The sequence below is a fragment of the Muntiacus reevesi genome, chromosome 2, assembly GCF_963930625.1.
Source record: "Muntiacus reevesi chromosome 2, mMunRee1.1, whole genome shotgun sequence".
In the NCBI taxonomy this organism is placed as follows: Eukaryota; Metazoa; Chordata; class Mammalia; order Artiodactyla; family Cervidae; genus Muntiacus; species Muntiacus reevesi.
Genome location: NC_089250.1, coordinates 275,054,369 through 275,077,071, shown reverse-complemented (window position 1 = coordinate 275,077,071; position 22,703 = coordinate 275,054,369). Strand labels below are relative to the sequence as shown.

The 22,703-nt window shown below is 41.4% G+C and overlaps 1 protein-coding gene and 1 pseudogene across 1 annotated transcript; both read left to right on the top strand.

Annotated features, from left to right (window-relative positions):
* The first annotated feature begins 503 nt into the window (after positions 1-503).
* Positions 504-15,734, top strand: LOC136157642 (zinc finger protein ZFP2-like). Its single transcript, XM_065919461.1, is given in 6 exon segments — positions 504-590; positions 1,227-2,267; positions 2,269-2,373; positions 3,924-4,063; positions 5,104-5,212; positions 15,573-15,734. Coding segments are annotated over 6 exon segments (1,644 nt in total).
* A 4,071-nt stretch (positions 15,735-19,805) lies between these two features.
* LOC136158909 (zinc finger protein 665-like) lies at positions 19,806-21,932 on the top strand (annotated as a pseudogene).
* Positions 21,933-22,703: the final 771 nt, after the last annotated feature.

The window sequence follows — 22,703 nt, the reverse complement described above, 5'->3', positions numbered from 1 at the left end:
TTGCAGGTCCCATCCCAGTTCCTCTCATCTTCCTTCTCCTTCTTCTTTTTTGGTCCTACCTGGCTCAGCAGGAATCTTTCTGGCCATTTTAGGTGGTGTAGCTTCTTTCCTAGTATTCTGGGGGGCCTCTGTGAGAATTGTTCCAATTTTGATGTGTTCTTGATGCATTTGATGAGAGAGATGAACTCCAATCTACCTAATCCTCTGTCATCTTGATCCTTGGGTCCCCATTTTCTCTAAATCTTCAAGGATATTCACTGAGAATATGAGGTAAGAAAGTTTTCTTTTGGTATCTTTCAGCTGTGTCTTCTCACAACACCTATGGTTTGATGTCAAAGAATCCAAGGTTTGAAAATTTAATCCAAAAAGCAAACCTATATGAAAGAGCTCACCTCGGAAATGAATATTTAACCAAAGCCTGGGGATATACAAGGGCGTGTGAAAGACTGAGAGGATGTTTATATGGACATAAAGAAATTGAGACCATTTCACATACCGTGGACATGACTGCCAGAAGAAATGAGCACTGGGAGTCAAATTGGGGCCAGCACCCGATTCAGTCATCACCGTCTGCCGCGCAGTGTATCATTGTAAGCAATGACTCACATCAGTTTTTGAAACACACACGTTCTCTAAGGGGAAATGTGGAAAATCTGGAACGTCATCCAGTCTCTATTCCAAAGGCTTGTTCAGACCACTCTGAACATAGACTTCGATTACACATACTTTCAACCACGTCTGAAAAGGAGAAGTTTACATGTGATGGGGAAAACTCACAGTATAATCACCTTGAGGGATCTGTGAGCAGCGGGTCATTATTCTTCCTCCAACAGACAGGTTCTCTCCAATCCAAAATGTGTAATGTTGATAATAATGGAAGAGACTTAATTCAGCCATCACTGTTTGATGTATATCGTGATAGGGTTAATATAAAACAACTTTTCTCGTATAATAACAAGTGTCAGGCCTTAAGTAGGAACTCCAATCCCAATAGTTACCAGAGTATTTATGATGGAGCAAGAGACTGTTCATGCAATGACAGTGGATATAACATTGAACAAGACTCTGATCTTAGGAAGCATCAGGCACCTCAATCTTCAGATAAGGATTCTAAAAGTAATACAGGTAGGAATCTCTTTTATCGAGCATCATGGCTTTCACTAAATAAGAGTACACATACTGGAGAGAAGACTTACAATTGTAGTGAATATGTTGTTTCTTATCAGTCTTCAGAACTTATTCAACAGCAGAGTATTCAGAATCCACAGAAAAATTACAAGTGTAAGAAATGTGAGAACGTCTTTACTAACACACTCAACCTATGTAAACATAGGGAAATTCATACAGGCTGGAACACTTTCAAATGTACAGAATGTGACAAAGAGTTTAATCAGAGTTCAAAACTTAGTCAACATCAGCGAATCCATATTGGCCAGAAGCCTTATAAATGTAAGGATTGTGGCAAAGACTTTATTCAACACAGAGATCTTACTTGCCATCAGAGAATTCACACTGGGGAGAAACCTCATAAATGTCAAGAATGTGGAAAAGCTTTCAGTCAATATTCAACTCTTACTCAACACCAGCAAATTCATACTGGAGAGAAACCTTATAAATGTAAGGATTGTGGCAAAGAGTTTAGCTGGGGCTCAGGCCTTATGTATAATCAGAGAGTTCATACTGGAGAGAAGCCTTATAAATGTAAGGATTGTGGCAAAAGATTTAGCTGGAACTCAGGTCTTACTTGCCATCAGAGAGTTCATACTGGAGAGAAGCCTTATAAATGTAAGGATTGTGGCAAAAGCTTTAGCCGGCTCTCAGTTCTTACTTGCCATCAGAGGGTTCATACTGGAGAGAAGGCTTATAAATGTAAGGATTGTGGCAAAGGCTTTAGCCAGCACTCAGGTCTTACTTGCCATCAGAAAATTCACACTGGAAAGAAACCTTATAAATGTCAAAAATGTGGAAAAGACTTTAGTCAACACTCTACTCTTAGTAAACACCAGCGAATTCATACTGGAGAGAAGCCTTTTAAATGTAACGATTGTGGCAAAGGCTTTAGGCACCACACAGGTCTTACTCGGCATCGGAGGGTTCATACTGGAGAGAAGGATTATAAATGTACGGATTGTGGCAAAGACTTTAGCCAGGGCTCAGACCTTAGGTACCATCAGAGAATTCATACTGGAGAGAAGCCTTATAAATGTAAGGATTGTGGCAAAGGCTTTAGCCAGCACTCAGGTCTTACTTGCCATCAGAGAATTCACACTGGAGAGAAAGCTTATAAATGTCAAAAATGTGGAAAAGACTTTAGTCAACCCTCTACTCTTGCTCAACACCAGCGAATTCATACTGGAGAGAAGCCTTTTAAATGTAAGGATTGTGGCAAATGCTTTAGGCACCGCACAGGTCTTACTCGCCATCATAGAATTCACACTGGAGAGAAACCTTAATAATATGAAGAATGTGGAAAAGCTTTCATTCACTATGCAACTCTTGCTAAGCACGAGCGAATTCATACTGAATAGAAGCCTTATAAATGTAAGAATTGTGACAAAGACTTTAACCCAGCACATTGGTTTTACTTACCATCAGATAATTCATACTGAAGGAAATCACATAAATGTAAGGAAACGTGCAAAGGCTTTAATCAGCTCTCTCACCTCACTGGACATCAGAGAGCATGTCCTGGAGGGAAACCCTAGTAATGAAGTAAGACATGGAAGAGGTTTGTCCTGAACATACAATTCAGGAGACAAAAGACTTATTTGTATAAGAAAGATATGGAATGATGAAAAGAAACTGTAGAAAAATATTTATAAAAAATCAAATCTAAATAAATATCAGGAAATGCATACTAGAAGTATTTAATAAATCCTGTTTTCTGACGTTCTTCTTAGGGAGAAATATTGTAGACAGTGATTCATAGTTAAAATAGATAGAAAATTGATATGTTAGTATGGATCACAAGATGAAGAGGTGATGTTTAGCCATGTACAGTTACTAGCTTTGTATGTTTGTTTATATTGACATGATTTGTGATTATTTGAAAACCAAAATGAATGAAACTGAATTCTCAAATTGCTCCATGCTACACTTCATTTCTAGTGTGCATGCAAAGTTATGTTTTTGATGGTTGCTACCTCAAAAATGAGAAAAGCCCTTCTATCTCGGAAGAAAACATTTGCATTTTTCTCCATTATAAGATTAAGGACACAGGAATGTAACATGTACAGTGAACATCTAAATGGTGGTGTTTGTCATTCATGTCACACATCCCTGTAAGTCACTGTGATGTAAGTGTTCAGGGAATAATTCCACAGATTAAAGTAAGATGTCCATTTTCAATAGCTACATCACTTGCTTTTAAAGTAAAATATAATGACAGTTCACTAAAATCTTGATGCATTTTATAATATGAACAGAAGTCATGACTATCAGTTGATGTATGTCAATTAAAGACATCTCTGCTACCCTAGAAGTGTTCGAAAAACCCTTCCCAGAAGAGTCATGTAATTAGCGTACGTCTTCTTAAATGATTAGCCTCCATTTTGTAACCATAGAAATCACAGTTCTCAGATCATTGTATCAGAGGAAAGATTATCATTGTTGGTGCTTATAATCTGTATTTGAACCAAAGTTACATAGCAGAGTGTAAAAGGTTTTATTCTATGTGTGATAAGCATACATGTTAATCAATAAAACTGAATGGTTGCTTGTGTAAATGTTGGTGTGTAATGAATGAAGTGTTAGCCTAGGAATTTAAGGTTGCAGGAAAGAACACCTAACGAGAAACTCTTCGGTAGCATAGAAGGGTGATGTTTATAACAATTAGTTTCCTTCCTGCCCTTAAGTTTCAAATCATTTGATCATGTATTTCCCATCATTTCTCCATTGTACTTTCCCCCTCTCTTTAACCGCAGGGACATTGTGACGGTTCTAATAAGAAGGATCATAGAGTACTGTTGAGAACTCCCCTGAACTGCTCCATGCTGTTGCTGCCTCAGCATCTGTCTGGGGAGCAGGCAGCCTGCAGGTCCTTGAACTCACACCAGCCAGTCCTGTGAGCACTTGCACTAGAAGACCCCCTTCCTTGAGACCAGCAGGCTTGCTGAACCCCAGGGCCTATTCACAAGCTCCCCTTCAATGCCATCCTCACAGAGCCACCAAAATCCTAGTCCTTTTGGTCTGAATGGACCCATCCACACTCAGCCTGGGGAGCCCACAGCACTTCGCTCAGGGCCTCTTATAAAAACCTGAACCGCAATTACTGCCTCTTTCTCTGCTCACTTCTATCCTTGACCTCACTCAGAGCTTGCTGTGAATTCGCTCAGGACCTAGAGTCATGAACTCACCTTCTTCAGTTGCCCTTTGTTCTTCTGGTGAGCTAAGTGAGACTTTTCATGGGCTCATTTAAGCAAATGTAAACTTAACATTTGTCACAAGAATACTTAAAAGCCATGATGGTAAATTTCTGAACGAAAATTTATAATATTTTACCCTGTTTAATTCTTTCCACATGTTTCTTGCCTTAGCTTAAAGGAACAGTTTTCTCATGGCTGTGACTTACATTTGAGGCAATATATAAATATCTGAAAGTGTATATGTCATATAATTTATATAACATATATTGAGTAGAAAAACTAAGTATCTGAAGGTATAAACGCTAGCAGTTAGAAACACAAGGAACATGTGAGTGTGTTTGTATTCATACATATTTACTCAAAGGATTTAAAAATGCTACGCCACAACTGCTCATTTCAGAAGTGCAGATGGTTTACTAAAACTGCAAATCTTATAAATTTGTCAATTAATCTATTTTGTCTACTATTCTGGGCATTCATTTCCTTAAATGTCAGGAGGTTACATTTTTTAAAAACTTCCACACTGTCCTCCCAAGTGACTGCACCCGCTTACATTCCCTCCAGCCATTCAGGAGGTTCCCTGATCTCCAAGCCTCTTCAGCGTTTATGACATTATTAGTGGGCTCTCTGCTAGTTGTTATTCTGACTGGCAGGAGGTGATGTATCACTGTCGTTTTGTTCTGCATTTCTCATTATTTAGTGATGCTGAGCATCTCTTTTGCCTCGTGCCCATCTAAAGGACCAAGTCGCCCCCCACCCAGCCTCAGCAGCTGAGGCGCACAGGCTTCGTCTCCCCAGAGCGCCTGGGGTATTCCTGGACCAGGGATGAGGCCCGAGGGCCCTGCACTGTCAGGGGGGCTCCTAAGCACTGCGTTATGTCCGGTTTTTCTTTTTTCTTTTGAGATGAATCGATATTTTTTGGAATATAATTGCATTACAATGTTGTGTTAGATTCCGCTGGACAATTTCATGAATCACCACAGGTATATGTACGCCCACTCTCTCTCGAGCCTCCCTCCCACGATCTCCGTGTCCCCCCTCTAGCCATCACAGAGCCCCGTGCTGAGCTGTCTGTACTATGGAGCAGCTTCCCACCTGCTACCTGCTTTACACATTGTGGTGAATATATGTCAAGGCTATTCTCTCAATTGGGCTGCCTCTCATTCTCCCGCTGTGTCCACAGGTCTAATCTCTACATTCGTGAAAATATGGCATTAACACACACACACACACACACACACACACACACATATATATATATATATATATATATGTATATGAATCTAGAAAATGTTATTGGTGAACCTATTTAATAAGCAGACTAGAAGGCAGGTATTAAGCTTTTTTATATTAAACTTTCAAGGTGTAAAATACATGGACGATCATTCCATGCATTTTACTATGTGAAGGAAGCCCATCTGAAAATGCTACAAAAAGTATGATTTTTACAATATGGTATTTTGGTGTAGGTAAATGTTTTTATGTGCTCCATTGTGTCTGAATCTTTGGGGCTCAATGGGCTGTAGCCTGCCAGGTACCTCTGTCTATGAGATTTCCCAGGAAAGAACACTGGAGTCAATGGTAATTTCTTTTTCGAGGGAATTCCTTACCCAAGAATTGAATTTGCATCACTTGGGTCACCTGCAATGGCAGGTGGATTTTTTACCACAGAGCCACTTGAGAATCTAGTCGGAAAAGTAGAAGAGATTAAAATGGTCAGGGGTTGCCATGGGTTTCAAAGGAGGGGTTATGAATATCCTGAGTTCAGGACCATGAAATCATTGTGTTAAATTGTTTTAATGGACACAAGTTATAAATTTGCCCAGACCCATAGAGTCAGTCAGTTCAGTTGCTCAGTCATGTCTGACTCTTTGAGACCCCATGGACCACAGCACGCCAGGCCTCCTTGTCCATCACCAACTCCCAGAGTTAACTCAAACTCATATCCATTGAGTTGGTGATGCCATCCAACCATCTCATCCTCTATTGTCCCCTTCTCCGCCCACCTTCAATCTTTCCCAGCATCAGCGTTTTTTCCAATGAGTCAGTTATTCACATCAGATGGACAAAGTAATGGAGTTTTAGCTTCAACATCAGTCCTTCCGAGGAAAACCCAGGACTGATCTCCTTGAGGATGGACTGGTTGGAACTCCTTGCAGTCCAAGGAACTCTCAAGAGTCTTCTCGAACACCACAGCTCAAAAGCATCAATTCTTGGGTGCTCAGCTTTCTTTATAGTCCAACTGTCACATCCATATATGATCACTGGAAAAACCATAGCCTCAACTAGTCAGACCTTTGTTGGCAACGTAATGTCTCTCCTTTTTAATATGATGTCTAGGTTGGTCATAACTTTCTTTCCAAAGGGTAAGCATCTTTTAATTTCGAGACTGCAGTCACTATCTGCAGTGATTTTGAAGTCCCCCAAAATAAATTCTGTCACTGTTTCCACTGTTACCACATCTATTTGCCATGAAGTGATGGGACCAGATTCCGTGATCTTCGTTTTTTAAATGTTGAGCTTTAAGGCATCTTTTTCACTCTCCTCTTTCACTGTCATCAAGAGAATCTTTAGTTCTTCACTTTCTGCCATAAGGGTTCTGTCATCTGCATATCTGAGTTATTGATATTTCTCCCGGCAGTCTTGATTCCAGCTTGTGCTTCTTCCAGCCCAGCATTTCTCATGATGTACTCTGCATAGAAGTTAAATAATGACAGTGACAATAGACAGCCTTGACGTACTTCTTTTCCTATATGGAACCAGTCTGTTGTTCCATGTCCAGTTCTAATTGTTGCTTCCTGACCTGCACACAGATTTCTCAAGAGGCAGGTCAGGTGGTATGTTATTCCCATTTCTTTCAGAATTTTCCATTTGATTGTGATCCACATAGTCAAAGGCTTTGGCATAGTCAAAAAAGCAGAAATAGGTGTCTCTTCAGAAATCTCTTGCTTTTTCTATGATCCAGCAGATGTTGTCAATTTGAGAGCTGATTCCTCTGCCTTTTCTAAAAGGAGCTTGAACATCTGAAAGTTCGTGGTTCATGTATTGTTGAAACCTGGCTTGGAGAATTTTGAACAGTACTTTGCTAGCCTGTGAGATGAGTTCAATTGTGTGGTAGTTTGAGCCTTCTTTGGGGTTGCCTTTCTTAGGGATTGGAATGAAAACTGACCTCTTCCAGTCCTGTGCCCACTGCTGAGTTTTCCAAATTTGCTGGCATATTGAGTGCAGCACTTTCACAGCATCATCTTTTAAAATTTGAAATAGTTCCGTTTGAATTCCATCACCTCCACTAGCTTTGTTTGGAGTGATGCTCCCTAAGGCCCACTTGATTTCACATTCCAGGATGTCTGTACACATCCCTAAAAGAGAAGCATGAGGTGAAACTAGAAACTTTACTTAATGTCTGTGTAGATTTATCAGTGACACAAATGTATCTTCAGGTGGGGAAAGATAAGTAGGGAGATTGTCTACGTGTGGGAACAGGATGTATATGGGAGATCTCTGTACCTTACTCTCATTTCTGCTGTGAAACTGAATCATCTAAGATATTGGAACTGGTACATGCACACTGAATATTTTTTAGAATAGACACTATTAGAAAAATGGACATGCTCCTCTATTTAATTTTTCCTTAGTCAGTTACCCCTTAAAGATGTGAGAGAACAGAGCTATTTAAAAAGAGCAGACAACAAACTGTAGTGTATGATTCATAAAACCTAGAAATACAAACATGAAGTAGAGCAGCAACATTTTTCTGTGTTGAAAGTGAAAGTGAAGTCGCTCTGTCGTGTTTGACTCTTTGTAACCGTATGGACTGTGGCCCTCCAGGCTCCTCCATCCATTGATTCTCCAGGCAAGAATGCTGGAGAAGGTTGCCATTTTCTTCTTCAGGGGATCTTCCTGACCCAGGTATCAAACTTGGGTCTCCCACTTTGCAGGCAGACTCTTGATCATCTAAACCACCAGAGAATCCCTTTCATGGATTAATTTACGGGTAAATTCACTAATGACATAACACTGATCATTATTTCCTCGGTTGGTCATCAGATAGCTTTTAGGGCATCATTTTGAAAGGCATCTGTCCCTGCACATAGACTGTTAACCTAAGGTCCACTGCTGCCTCTGGTTTATTTTTAAAGAAATCTGTGATGGAAACACCTCCAGGCCCCTTGACTCTGAAGTAGGAGGCCTCCCACCTGCACAGAGGTGTTCACAGTGCAAATCATTTTGTGAAAACCAGTGTCCCCAGGTTACAGAAGGAAGCAAAACAACAACAAGAAACCTAAGGACTCAGGCCATCTTTCCTAGAATCCTGAGAGCAAAACCTTGCAGGAACCCAGGGCTCCCAGGTGATTCCCACCAAACACTCACCCCTCCCTCCCCTCCCCCAAGGGCACAGGCACGGGCCACACCCACCCGAGAAAGAGCCCCTCCCCGGGAATCAGGCTGAGGTTCTTTGTTTCTAGAAGATCCCGCCCTAAATCCTCCCTCCAGAGCTCTGGGGCAGGCAGAGTTGAGGGCTCAAGCTCAGGGCTCCTGGAAGGTCTGCCTCCTGCATAGTTTAAAAAGTTCGCAGAGTCAGAGTCAGGTTGCTAGGGAGTTGGGTCCTTGTTCTCTTGTGAATTGTTCTGTGGCCTGCTCTCTCTAATGTGAAAAATAAGAGAACAGATAGCAGGGGTAGCCTGCAAAGAGAGTGGGGGAAATGAGCACCAAACCCAGGATGTGATTAGCATATCAGCTTCATCTTGATTAACCCCTACAGCTCAGGAAAAGAGAAAGTGATCAAAGAGCTCGGAAAAGGGAGCGAGAAACACTGCAGCAGTTGCAGGTGAAAGAGCTGTGTGGATGCTGTTTTCTCAATACGTAGATGTGTTTTTGCTGCATAATATCCCCAGAAGAGACACAGCAGGAGGAAGAAGAGGAGGAAATGGCAGCTTCTCAGGTAAACGTCCTGTCCCGGGTCTGGGGCTGTGTCTGCTTTTCCTCCTGAAATGGCTGGACTGAGAATCCGCAAACCTTTACTTCTCTGATTCCAGTTTTTCTCCCTGGGGATTTGTTGTCAACTTCCTCTTTTCTCTTTTTTCTTATAATCGTGAAGGCCGGCTCTTTAGACTGCTTCTCGCTTGTGTCGCACAGCCTTTTCTTCTTTCTGTCCTGATGAACCCTCGACATGAATTAGTGACTTTCAACTGGTGAATATATTCCCTTTGTGAGAGATGAACACAGGTGTCTGAGACTCCCGTTGGAATGTGGTTCGGTGTTGGGATCCTAGGGAAGTCGGGGAAATGCCATGATGAGTTTACATGTGGATACAATTCATTTCTTTAGAACAGGAGTTTAAAATGCCCTCATAAGTAGGGTGAACTCAGCAGTTGAGAATTTTTCAGAAAATTTTCAGAAATGAAAAAAGTACAATGACTAGCCTCTATATCGGTAAGAAAAACTTACTATTAAATGTACTATTAGTTTCCAGATCATGCGAGGTGTATATGCAGTGGAATTTGCTTAAAACTGGTATTTTTCATAGTAGGTTGAGATCATGGTTTTCATAATATTGCTAAAATACCTGGCAGTGATAACGCATTTTTCCATGTACTTCTTACCCCATGACCTCAGATGTTCCTTGGTTCATGTGCTTCTGTGAGATTCCAGTGCATTTTTTTTTTTTTTTTCTTCTGTCCTCAAAAAGGGTCTTGGAAAGAAAAACTGAGGGATATGCACAACCATCACAGTTAGTGGGGAAACTCTTTATCATCTTGGTTTCTCTTCGCTTTGAAAAATGAACACTGTTGGCTAAAACAGACCCATAACTTGAGAATTGTGAGTTAAGTTTTATTTAGAGCAAAATAAGGGCCGCAACCCAGGAGACAGCAGCTCAGATAACTCTGAGAGACTGCACTAAAGAGGCAGCGGGGAAGGTCAGTATATAAGATTTTAGTGAAGGGGGAGTTCAGTGCAGTCAAGCATTTACTTTAGAAAAGCTTTTCTGCCAGTCGTGAGGAGCTGATGTCGCCGTTCAGGGATTTGGTGCTTTTCTAGATATGAAGGGGCTTCCCTGATGGCTCAGATGCTAAAGAATCTGCCTGCAATGCGGGAGACCTTGGTTTGATCCATGGGTTGGGAAGAGCCCCTTGAGGAGGGCGTGGCAGCCCACTCTGGTATTCTTGCCTGGAGAAAGCCCCCAGACAGAGTACAACTAAGTGACTAAGCCCAGCCCACACAGAGATGAAGAGATGCGGGGATTGGGATCATGAAATCAGCTCCTGAACATATCTAACTCTCTAAAGACCTGTTCCACCGGATTCCCTGGAGCAGAGTGCCTCAATGCAACCTGAGCTCCCTCAGGGGCGGTTGAAGTCAACACTTGAAGCACCGTAGGGTTCATTTTCCACAGAGGCAGATGACAAACGCCCTTGTTGTTGTTCGGTTGCTGGCAATGCTCTTGGCAAGTGCCAGTTTGTAGTTGACAACACTCGCATGTGTTTAGTAGAGATGCTGGGTTTGGGGAGTGGGGGTTTTCATCACTCAAGCCTCGGTCTTATCATTTCCAGTACACTCCACGCTCACATCACAGACATAGTTTCATCCTATTTCTGTATTTTCCAAAATGTTTACAAGAATCATATTAGTGCTTATCTATGTTCAACAGTGTTGAGTGGTTGGTTGTTTTTTGTTTCCTTCCCCTGTGTCAAGTTCTAAAATATAGTTCATTGCAAATAATACCGGCTTCCAGGAAATTTAAAAATTCACAACCAGAGCTCCACTTTATTTTATATCGTTGTATATGTCTGTACCCTAGTCTATTTTTAAAAATTAAAATAATATCGTCCTCAAATATTTATGTATATTTTTAATCAGTTAGAAATTATCCTGATATTGTTGACATGACAGGTTTTCTCTATTACTCTTACTGAGTATGTAGTCTCATTGCAGTATACGTCTCTGTGTATAAACATGTTAGCATGATTACATCGAATTTTTTCTTTTTTTCTTTTTCCCTAAGATCACCAGGAGAAGGGAATGGCTACCCATTCCAGTATTCTAGCCTGGAGACTCCCATGGACAGAGAAGCCTGGCAGGCTCAATTCCCTGGCGTCCCAAGTAGTAGGACACAATGGAGTAACTAACATTTTTCTCGTTTTGAGTATGATTTACAAATACAGAAGTTTCTATTAATTTTCATTAGAGTTGTCTTTGTATATTTGTCTGTGTTTTATTAAAGTCTAGAGTCCATCAAGTGAAATAAAATTTCAGCTCTGCCCTTTAAAGAATGTCTGTTAAAATATTTGTCAAACGACACAACAGCAACATTATTCATTTTCAATTATTTCTGTTGCACATTGAAGACTCTGAAAAACTGTCAGAAAGATATATTCAGTTCAGTTCAGTTCAGTCGCTCAGGCGTGTCCGACTCTTTGTGAACCCATGAATCACAGCATGCCATGCCTCCCTGTCCATCACCAACTACCAGAGTCTAACCAAATCCATGTCCATCAAGTCGGTGATGCAATCCAGCCATCTCATCCTCTGTCTTTCCCTTCTCCTCCTGCCCCCAATCCTTCCCAGCATTGTGGTCTTTTTCAATGAGTCAACTCTCTGCATGAGGTAGCCAAAGTACAGGAATTTCAGCTTCAACATCAATCCTTCCAATGAAAACCCAGGGCTGATCTTTGGGATGGACTGGTTGGATATCCTCGCAGTCCAAGGGACTCTGAAGAGTCTTCTCCAACACCACAGTTCAAAAGCAACAGTTCTTCGGCGCTCAGTTTTCTTTACCGTCCAACTCTCACATCCATACATGAGTATTGGAAAAATCATAGCCTTGACTAGAGGGACTTTTGTTAGCAAAGTAATGTCTCTGCTTTTAAATGTGCTATCCAGGTTGGCCATAACTTTCCTTCCAAGGAGTAAGCGTCTTTTCATTTCATGGCTGCAATCACCATCTGCAGTGATTTGGGAGCACAAAAAACAAAGTCTGACACAGTTTCCACTGTTTTCCCATCTATTTCCCATGAAGTGATGTGACCAGATGCCATGATCTTAGTTTTCTGAATGTTGAGCTTTAAGTCAACTTTTTCACTCTCCTCATTCACTTTCATCAAGAGGCTTTTTTGTTCCTCTTCACTTTTGGCCACAAGGGTGGTGTCCTCTGCATATCTGAGGTTATTGATATTTCTCCTGGCAATCTTGATTCCAGCTTGTGCTTCTTCCAGCCCAGTGTTTCTCATGATATACTCTGCATATAATTTAAATAAGCAGGGTGACAATATACAGCCTTGACGTATTCCTTTTCCCATTTGGAGCCAGTCCCTTCTTCCATGTCCAGTTCTAACTGTTGCTTCCTAACCTGCATACAGGTTTCTCAAAAGACAAGTCAGATGGTCTGGTATTCCCATCTCTTTCAGAATTTTCCACAGTTTATTGTGATCCACACCGTCAAAGGCTTTGGCATATTCAATAAGGCAGAAATAGATGTTTTTTCTATTTTGTTTGAGGAAGCACAAGCACAACTCTCTTGCTTTTTCGATGATCCAGCGGATGTTGGCAATTTGATCTCTGGTTCCTCTGTCTTTCCTAAAATCAGCTTGAACATCTGGAAGTTCTTGGTTCACATTGTTGAAACTTGGTTTGTACAATTTGGAGCATTGCTTTGCTAGCATGTGAGATGAGTGCAGCTGTGCAGTACTTTGATCATTATTTGGCATTGCTTTTCTTAGGGATTGGGATGAAAACTGATCTTTTCCAGTCCTGTGGCCACTGCTGAGTTTTCCAAATGTGCTGGCATATTGTGTGCAGCACTTTCACAGCATCATCTTTTACGATTTGAAATAGCTCAAGTGGAATTCCATCACCTCCACTAGCTTTGTTCGAAGTGATGCTTTCTAAGGCCCACTTGACTTCACATTCCAGGATATCTGGCTCTAGGTGAGTGATCACACCATCATGATTATCTGACTCATGAAGATCTTTTTTGTATAGTTCTCCTGTGTATTCCTGCCACCTCTTCTTCATATCTTCTGCTTCTGTTAGGTCCATACCATTTCTGTTCTCATTTTCTTGAAGAGATCTCTAGTCTTTCCCATTCTGTCGTTTTCCTCTATTTCTTTGCATTGATCGCTGAAGAAGGCTTTCTTATCTCTCCTTGTTATTCTTTGGAACTCTGCATTCAATGGGTATATCTTTCCTTTTCTTCTTTGCTTTTGGTTTCTCTTCTTTTTACAACTATTTGTAAGGCCTCCTCAGACAGCCATTTTGCTTTTTTGCATTTCTTTCGTGGGAATGGTCTTGATCATCCTGTACAATGTCACGAACCTCCGTCCATAGTTCATCAGGTACTCTGTCTATCAGATCTAGTCTCTTAAACCTACTTCCCATTCCACTGTATAATCGTTAGGTCATACTTGAATGGTCCAGTGGTTTTCCCTGCTTCCTTCAATTTAAGTCTGAATTTGGCAGTAAGGAGTTCATGATCAGAACCACAGTCAGCTCCCAGTCTTGTTTTTCTGATTGTATAGAGCTTCTCCATCTTTGGCCGCAAAGAATATAATCAATCTGATTTTAGTTTTGGCCATCTGGTGATGTCCATGTGTAGAGTCTTCTCTTGTGTAGCTGGAAGAGGGTGTTTGCTATGACCAGTGCGTTCTCTTGGCAGAACCCTATGAGTGTTTGCCCTGCTTCACTCTGTACTCCAAGGCCAAATTTGCCTGTTACTCCAAGTGTTTCTTGACTTCTTACTTTTGCCCTCCAGTCCCCTGTAATGAAAGGGACATTGTTGGGGGTGTTGATTCTAGAAGGATTGGTGGTGGCCTGCTGTAGGGTTGGGGTCACAGACTAGCAGGGCACGAATGGGATATTTTGAGGAAGGTCATCATTATCCTCATTCCCTCAACCACAATTTAGTGAGTGAACTCAATCAGTCGTGTCCTACTCTTTGTGACCCCATGGACTATAGCTTACCAGGCTCCTCTGTCCATGGGGTTTTCCAGGCAAGAGTTCTGAAGTAGGTTGCCATTTCCTTCTCCAGGGGATCTGCCCAACCCAGGGATCAAACCCAGGTCTCCCACATTGCAGGCAGATGCTTCACCATCTGAGCCACCAGGGAAACAAACCATAGTTTGACCCCAGGTAAATAGCAGGGAGGGAACAGGCTCCACCCTGTTTTCAAGAGAAAATTGGATTCAAGAATAACTGAGCATGGCCCTGCCCACCAGGACAAGACCCAGTTTCCCCCTCAGTCTGTCTATCCCATCAGGAAGCTCCCACAGGCCTCTTATCCTTCTCCATCAGAGGGTAGACAGGTTGAAAACCACAGTCATGGAAAACTAACCAATCTAATCACATGGAATACAGCCTTGTTTAACTTAAGGAAACTATGAGCCATGCTGTGCAGGGCCACCCAAATCTGGTGGAGAGTTCTGACAAAATGTAGTCCACTGGAGAAGGGAATGGCCAAACACTTCAGTATTCCTGCCTTGAGAACCCCATGAACATTATGAAATGGCAAAAAGATGAACTCCCCATGTTGGTAGGTGCCCTATATGCTACTGGAGATCAGTGGAGAAATAACTCCAGAAAGAATGAAGAGCCGGAGACAAAGCAAAAACAACATCCAGTTGTGGATGTGACTGGTGATGGAAGCAAGGTCCGATGCTGTAAAGAGCAATATTGCATAGGACCCTGGAACGTTAGGTCCATGAATCAAGGTAAATTGGAAGAAATCAAACAGGAGATGGCAAGAGTGAACCTCCACATTTTAGAAATCAGCAAGCTAAAATGGACTGGAATGGGTGAATTTAAGTCAGATGACCATTATATCTACTACTGTGGGAAGGAATCCCTTAGAAGAAATGGAGTAGCCATCATAGTCAACAAGAGAGTCTGAAATGCAGTACGTGGATGCAATCTCAAAAACGACAGAATGATCACTGTTCATTTCCAAGGCAAACCATTCTATATCATGTTAACCCAAGTCTATGCCCCGACCAGTAATGCTGAAGAAGCTGAAGTTAAATAGTTCTATGAAGACCTACAAGACTTTCTAGAATTAACACCCCAAAAAAGAAAATACTACTGTGTAAAGGTTATATTCTTGGGGAACAGCAGCCACTCGCCTAAAGGAAAACCAGGTCTCTGAACTTGCTGTTTCCATCATGGGTCACATTAGGAAGTCTTCTCACGGCCACATGCCATCTCTACTTTGTATTTCAGGGGCAGCTGACATTCTGGGATGTGGCCATAGACTTCACTCAAGAGGAGTGGGAATGCCTGGACCTCGGTCAGCGGGAATTGTACACGGACGTGATGGTAGAGAACTATAGGAACCTGGCTTCCTTGGGTGAGGACAACTGCCTTCCAGAATCGCTTATCTAAACCTCAGGGTTTTGGTTCCTTCATTTCTAGAATGTCTTCTGAAAGTTTCTGCACCGCACATTTGTTTCAGATCTCTGCTTTGTAGGTGGAAATGAGTATCTGTGAGTTTAGAAAGAAAGGCTTCGTTATGATGATTCATTCTGCTTGTAACCTTATCTTCCTTTATGTAATCTGCCTCCTTCTAGGTCATTGGTAATAGTGTAAGTTCTGTGGTATTAAACAGTTGTACCTTCTCTTAATTTCACATTTCCACTACTTACTTTTGCCTTAGTGGCACTTGACCAGAATCTCAGGACCTAACTTTTTTATATTAGTTAGCATAATATAGGTACTTTCAATAAAGGATTTGGGGGGGGGCAGTATTTGGGGAATCATTACCTGGGCTGTTTTTAACATTCACCCATGCATTCTCTTCTCGCCTGAATACATATTGGATTGGAAACTGATGAATCTCTAGCACAACAAATATTCCTTTCTGTGATGAACAGGTCTTGTGGCCTCTAAGCCAGACTTGGTCACCTTTCTGGAGCAAATGAAGGATCTCAGGAATATAAGGAGAATGCAGACAACAGGCATATACCCAGGTAGGCGTGAATGGATGGAGCCGATGACTCAGGTGAGAGGCACAGTGAGATACCTACTTGGGAAGGAAATCTAAAACAGAGTGGCTATATATACGTATAGCTGATTCTGTGAGGATCAGTGAGGAAGTCATCCTTTATCATGTGGTTTGGGAAGATCTGCTTCAATGGAAATGATTTGGGAGAAGTCTGGGTTTATTTCTGTTGCTGTCATAGATGGCTATCACCTGCCCCATTCTGTCTCTTCAATCATTCATGAATTCATTTCCAGTGATTGCTTTTCTCACTCACTCACAGTGAAAACTAAAATTCTCCTCTTGGCCTGTGACAACCTGCATGAGTTGACTGCTCTTTCATTTCTTTAGGGTCCTAGGAAAACTGTGCACACTTCTGAGTGGCTATATGATACTCCTCTTAAAGTTTCTTTCTACCTTTAAACAGAAATGTGTAAGTGGAGTCATAGACATACTGCCAAAGCCCTATTAATAGTTGGGACAGGTTTTGTATGTTTGTTTGTTTTGTTTTTCTGATTTATAGTTTCCAATCCACTGGAAACTGCAGATATGCCCTTATTCATTTCAAACGTAAGTAATGTCTTCACTGCATAAAGCAAAAGCTCCCTAAAATGGGAAAATGAAAGTCTCATGGTTACTTTAAAGTTTCTCCTCTCTTTCAATTACCTCAAAGAATTTTAAAATAACGTGGCATATAGAACTTAGAACATTGTTCATATTTGTAATGGTTGTTTCAAACTGTTAAGATTTTTTGATAAAATATAGAAATCTTTTTATTAAATTCTTAGTGGAGTGTAGCTGTTTTACAGAGTTCTGCTGTTGTACAGGAAACATTATCAATGATACATACATATAGCCACTCTGTTTTAGATTTCCTCCCCAGTTAGGTCTCCAAAGAGTACTGTGTCGAGTCCCATATGTTTCCATCATATTTTTTTTTTATTTTTAGAGCCATCATATTTTTAAAGTCTCACTTCTTATTTAATTTCTTAAGAACTACTACTTTGCTAATTTGTCTTCTTCGTCGTGAGCTTCCCTGGACTCTGTCTTATATCTTCTCACTTGCTAGGACATTGTTCTATGTCATATCATTTATGATTTTTAGATTCAAACATCTAATAGAACATTCTCAAATAAAAACGCAGGTGATAAGAAGTAAATGAAAGGATTAGAAGGCACCTAGCCCTTGTGAAAATGTTTGGTGTCTCAGTTTAAGAGGACTTTAAGCAAACGGTAATCATTTGATGGCCTCTCTCATCTTCACTTAGTGTTTATCTAGGCAGGTTTTGATCTTGCTCCTTCCTCTACAGCACACTTCTCTGTCCTCTCATTTTGTCACATCTTCTGCGTGTGTGGTCTCCGTTCTGCAGGCTGTAGGATCCTAATTCCTCTTGCTCCTGGTGTCTGTCCCCTGGTGGGTGAGGTTAGTCCAGAGGTTTGTGCCCTCACCCCCTGGATGAACTTTTGACTGCTGTTTCTGTGACCTGAGCCTGCCCTGTATATTGAGGGGAGCCTCCCCATTGCTCTGTGGCTGTCACCGCACTGGCTGTGATGGGTGTGTGCCCTGGTTTGTGGAACAGAGCCCCCAGATCTGTTTGTTCACTGTGATCCTGATCTGTGTGGAGGCAGGTGGGATTGGAGCACACCCCCGGGAGAGAAGCCCCTGCCGATTGCTGTTCTGGGGATGTTTCCCTTGGGGAGTGCTCTCTGTGTCACGTTTCATGCCTTGTGCGAGCTCTCATGTGACCCGGGTTGGTAATGCCCTTGGCCCCACCTCATCCATGGGCATGCTGGCACATGGCCCTGGTGTCTCTCAGATGTTGTTTTCACCAGGTCACCAGCATAGATCCTTGAAGTCAGGGCCCAGGATTGCATTCAACATGGAGCTGGACCTGCTGTGGTGCTGTGGGTCAGCTCAGATTCCGGCCTGGCCCTGCCCCCTAGTGTGGGAGCCCACAAAGTCTACAGCTGCTACAGCTACACCTGCTGTGACTGGGGGAGCCCTCCTTGTCCACTCAGACGTTCTAAAGGGGCTGAGTTCACAAAGACAGCTGTGATGGTATAGAGATGAGTTTGTGCAACTTCCAGTCGAGATATCAGCTTTACTTCCTTAAATTGCCAGACCCTGGGGCTCAGCAGTGCTTCAGCCCGCTCTGTTCATGTGGATATACCAAAGGCCCCTGCTCCCGGGGTTTCCCAGAGTCCATCAGTCTACCCTGGAAGTGAGGGGCCCAGAGGAAGAGGCAACAGCTGGGTTCATGAGAGCACCCACCCTAATGGAGCCCTTCCTCGTGCCTGGTGAGGAGGGACCAGCACAGGGGGAGAGAGGCTACCAACAATGGTGGGTCTTTGCTTCCGGCATGACTCAGCAGTGGCGCTCTGCTCTATGGTGGTTCAGGCTTCCTCCCCAAGCATTCCTGTTTGCAGAGCTCCTCCCTCCCTGCCATTCCCACAGGACGTCTCCTCACAGCCCAGAGCAGTCTTCTGCCTGGGTCTGCTCTCCAGACCCCACATTTCAGCACCCAGCCCTTGTCTGCAGTGGTGGACACCTTCTCAGGCTGGGTGGGCAGGGCTGGGGGCGGTACCCCGTGTGCAGGTCTCCTCTGTCCTGCTGCCTCTGACTGCTGCCGTGTTCTCCTCCCACAGAGGATGAGGCTCCCCTTCTGTCCCAACTGGGCTCCCCCAGTGAGGGCCTTCCTCGGAGGTGGAGACCTCTCCTCTCTTCAGATCCCCCCAGGGTTGCAGGCCCCATCCCATTTCCTTGCCTGTTCTTTTTCTTTCTTCTTTCTTTTGCCCTACCTAGCTCAGCAGGAATCTTTCTTGTCCTTTTAGATTTCCAAGGTCCTCTGCTAGTGTTCAGCTGGGCTCTGGGAGAAGTGTTCCATTTCTGATGTATGCTTGATGCATTTGTGGAGAGAGATGAAGTCCATGTCTGCCTAATCCTCTGGCATCTTGATCCTCCCATCTCTATTTTATTTTTATGCTAGCAATGGGTTCATCAATTTTCTCTAAATCTTTAAGGGGATTCACTGAGAATAGTAGGTAAAAAAAAAACTTCTTCTTTGGTATCTTTCAGCTATATCTCCTCAAGACACCCAGGATTTGATGCCAAAGAAACCAAGGGTAGAAGATTTGTTCCCAAAAGCAAACCTAGGAATATATGAAAGATTTCGCCTCAGAAACTTGCAATTAATAAAAGACTCAGAACATACAAGGGCGTGTGAAAGACAGAGAGGATGTTTACATGGACATAAAGAAATTGAGACAGTTACACATAATGCAGACATTACTGTAGAAAGAAATGAGCTACTTGAGTCAAATTGGGGGAAACACTCATTTCAATCTTCAACATCTGCTGAGAAGTGTACGTTTTGCAGAAAAAATTTGCATCGTTTTTTGAAATATACTTGTTCTCTGAAAGGGAATGTGGAAAATCTGGAAGGTCCGCCAGTCTCTACTATACATTCTCTTTCAAACCACTCTGAGCATAGGCTTCGATTAAACATATATTTAAACATGTCTGAAAACCAGAAATCTAAAAATGATGGGAAAAACTCACAATATAATCAATTTGAGGGATCTGTGATTAGGAAGTCATTATTCGTCCAGAAACAGATATTTTCTCTCCATTCCAAGATGTATAATGTTGATGGTAATGGAAGAGATGTAATCCAATCAGCATTGTTCAATACATTCCATGATATGGTTAATAGGGAAGAACTTTCCATGTGTAATAAAATGAGTCAGACCTTAAGTAAGACCTCCAGCTCCAATAATTACACAACTTTTCATGATGGAGTGAAGGTCTATTCATGCAATGAAACTGGGCATAACTTTGAACAAGACTCAAACTTTATGGAACATCAGGGAGCTCAATCTTCACACAAGGATTCTAAAAGTAATAAATGTAAGAATATCTTTTATCAAGCAACAGATCTTTCTCTAAATAAGAGTATTCATAGTGGAAAGAAAACTTACAATTGTAGTGAATATGGTAAAGTTTCTAATCAGTCTTCAAATCTGATTAAACAGCAGAGAATTCAGAATCCACAGAAACATTACAAGTGTATTAAATGTGGGAAGGTCTTCAGTAACTCATCTAATAGAAGTAAACACAGGAAAATACATTCAAGAAGGAAACCTTTCAAGTGTACAGGATGTGCCAAAACCTTTCATCAGAGTTCAAGTCTTAGTCAACATCGGCAAATTCATACTGGCAGGAAAACTTATAAATGTAGGGAATGTGGCAAAATGTTTATCTATTTCTCAACTCTTAGTCACCATCAGCAAATTCTCATTGGGGAGAAACCTTATCAATGTGCAAAATGTGGCAAAGCCTTTAATCAGAACTCAAATCTTACTCGACACCAGCGAATTCATACTGAAGAGAAACCTTATAAATGTAAAGAATGTGGAAAAGCCTTTATTCAATACCCAGCTCTTACTAAACACCAGCGAATTCATACTGGAGAGAAGCCTTATAAATGTAAGGATTGTGGCAAAGCCTTTAGCCAGCGCTATGATTTTACTCAACATCAGTTAATTCATACTGGAGAGAAACCTTATAAATGTGAAGAATGTGGAAAAGCCTTCAATAAAAACTCAAATCTTACTCAACACCAGCGAATTCATACTGGAGAGAAGCCTTATAAATGTGAGGAATGTGGCAAAGGCTTTAGCCGGCACTCAGGCCTTATGTCCCATCAGAGAATTCATACTGGAGAGAAGCCTTATAAATGTAAGGATTGTGGCAAAGACGTTAGATGGCACTCAGGCCTTATGTCCCATCAGAGAATTCACACTGGAGAGAAACCTTATAAATGTCCAAAATGTGGGAAAAACTTTAGTCAACACTCTACTCTTATTCAACACCAGCGAATTCATACTGGAGAGAAGCCTTATAAATGTAAGGATTGTGGCAAAGGCTTTAGGCACTGCACAGGTCTTACTCGCCATCAGAGAATTCACACTGGAGAGAAACCTTAATAATATAAAGAATGTGGAAAAACTTTCAGTCACTATGCAACCCTTACTAAGCACAAGCGAATTCATGATGAAGAGAAACCTTATAAATGTAAGAATTGTGACAAAGACTTTAACCCAGCACATTGGTCTTACTTACCATCAGATAATTCATACTGAAGGAAATCTCATAAATGTAAGGAAACCTCAGAGGCCTTAATCAGCTCTCTCACCTCACAGGACATCAGAGAGCAAGTCCTGGAGGGAAACGTTAGTAATGCAGTAAGATATGGAAGACGTTTTGTCAGGAGACAAAAGACTTATTTATATAAGAAAGATATGGAATGACATAAAGAAAATGTAGGAAAATATTTATAAAAAATTAAATCTAAACAAATATCAGGAAGTTCATACTAGAAAGTATTTCATAAATCCTGTTTTCTGACGTTCCTCTTAGGGAGAAATATTGTAGATAGTGATTCCTAGTTAAAATAGATAGAAAATTGATATGTTAGTATGGATCACAAGATGAAGAGGTGATGTTTAGCCATGTACAGTTACTAGCTATGTATGTTTGTTGATATTGACATGATTTCTGATTATTTGAAAACCAAAATGAATGTAACTGAATTCTCAAATTAGTCCATGCTTCACTTCATTTCTAGTGTGCATGCAAAGTTATGCTTTTTATGGTTGGTACCTCAAAGATGAGAGAAGCCCTTCTATTTAGGAATAAAACATTTACATTTTTCTCCATTATAATATTAAGGACACAGGAATGTAACATGTACAGTGAACATCTAAATGGTGGTGTTTGTCCTTCATGTCACACATCCCTGTAAGTCACTGTGATGTAAGTGTTCAGGGAATAATTCCACAGATTAAAGTAAGATGTCCATTTTCAATAATTACATCACCTACTTTTAAAGTAAAATATAATGACAGTACACTAAAATCTTGATGTATTTTATAATATCAAAAAAAGTCATGAATATCAGCTGACATGTTTCAATTAAAGACATCTCTGCTACCCTAGAAATGTACGGAAAACCCTTCCCAGAAGAGTCATGTAATTAGTGTATGTCTTCTTAAATGATTAGCCTCCCTTTTGTAAACATAGAAATCACAGTTCTCAGATCATTGTATCAGAGGAAAGATTATCATTGTTTATGCTTATAATCTGTATTTGAACCAAAGTGACATAGTGGAGTGTAAAAGGTTTCATTCTGTGTGTGATAAGCATACATGTTAATCAATAGAACTGAATGCTTTCTTATGTAAATGTTTGTGTGTAATAAATGAAGTGTTAGCCTAGCAATTGAAGGTTGCAGGGAAGAATACCTAACAAGAAACTCTTTGGTAGCATAGAAGGGTGTTGTTTGTAACAATTAGTTTCCTTCCTGCCCTTAAGT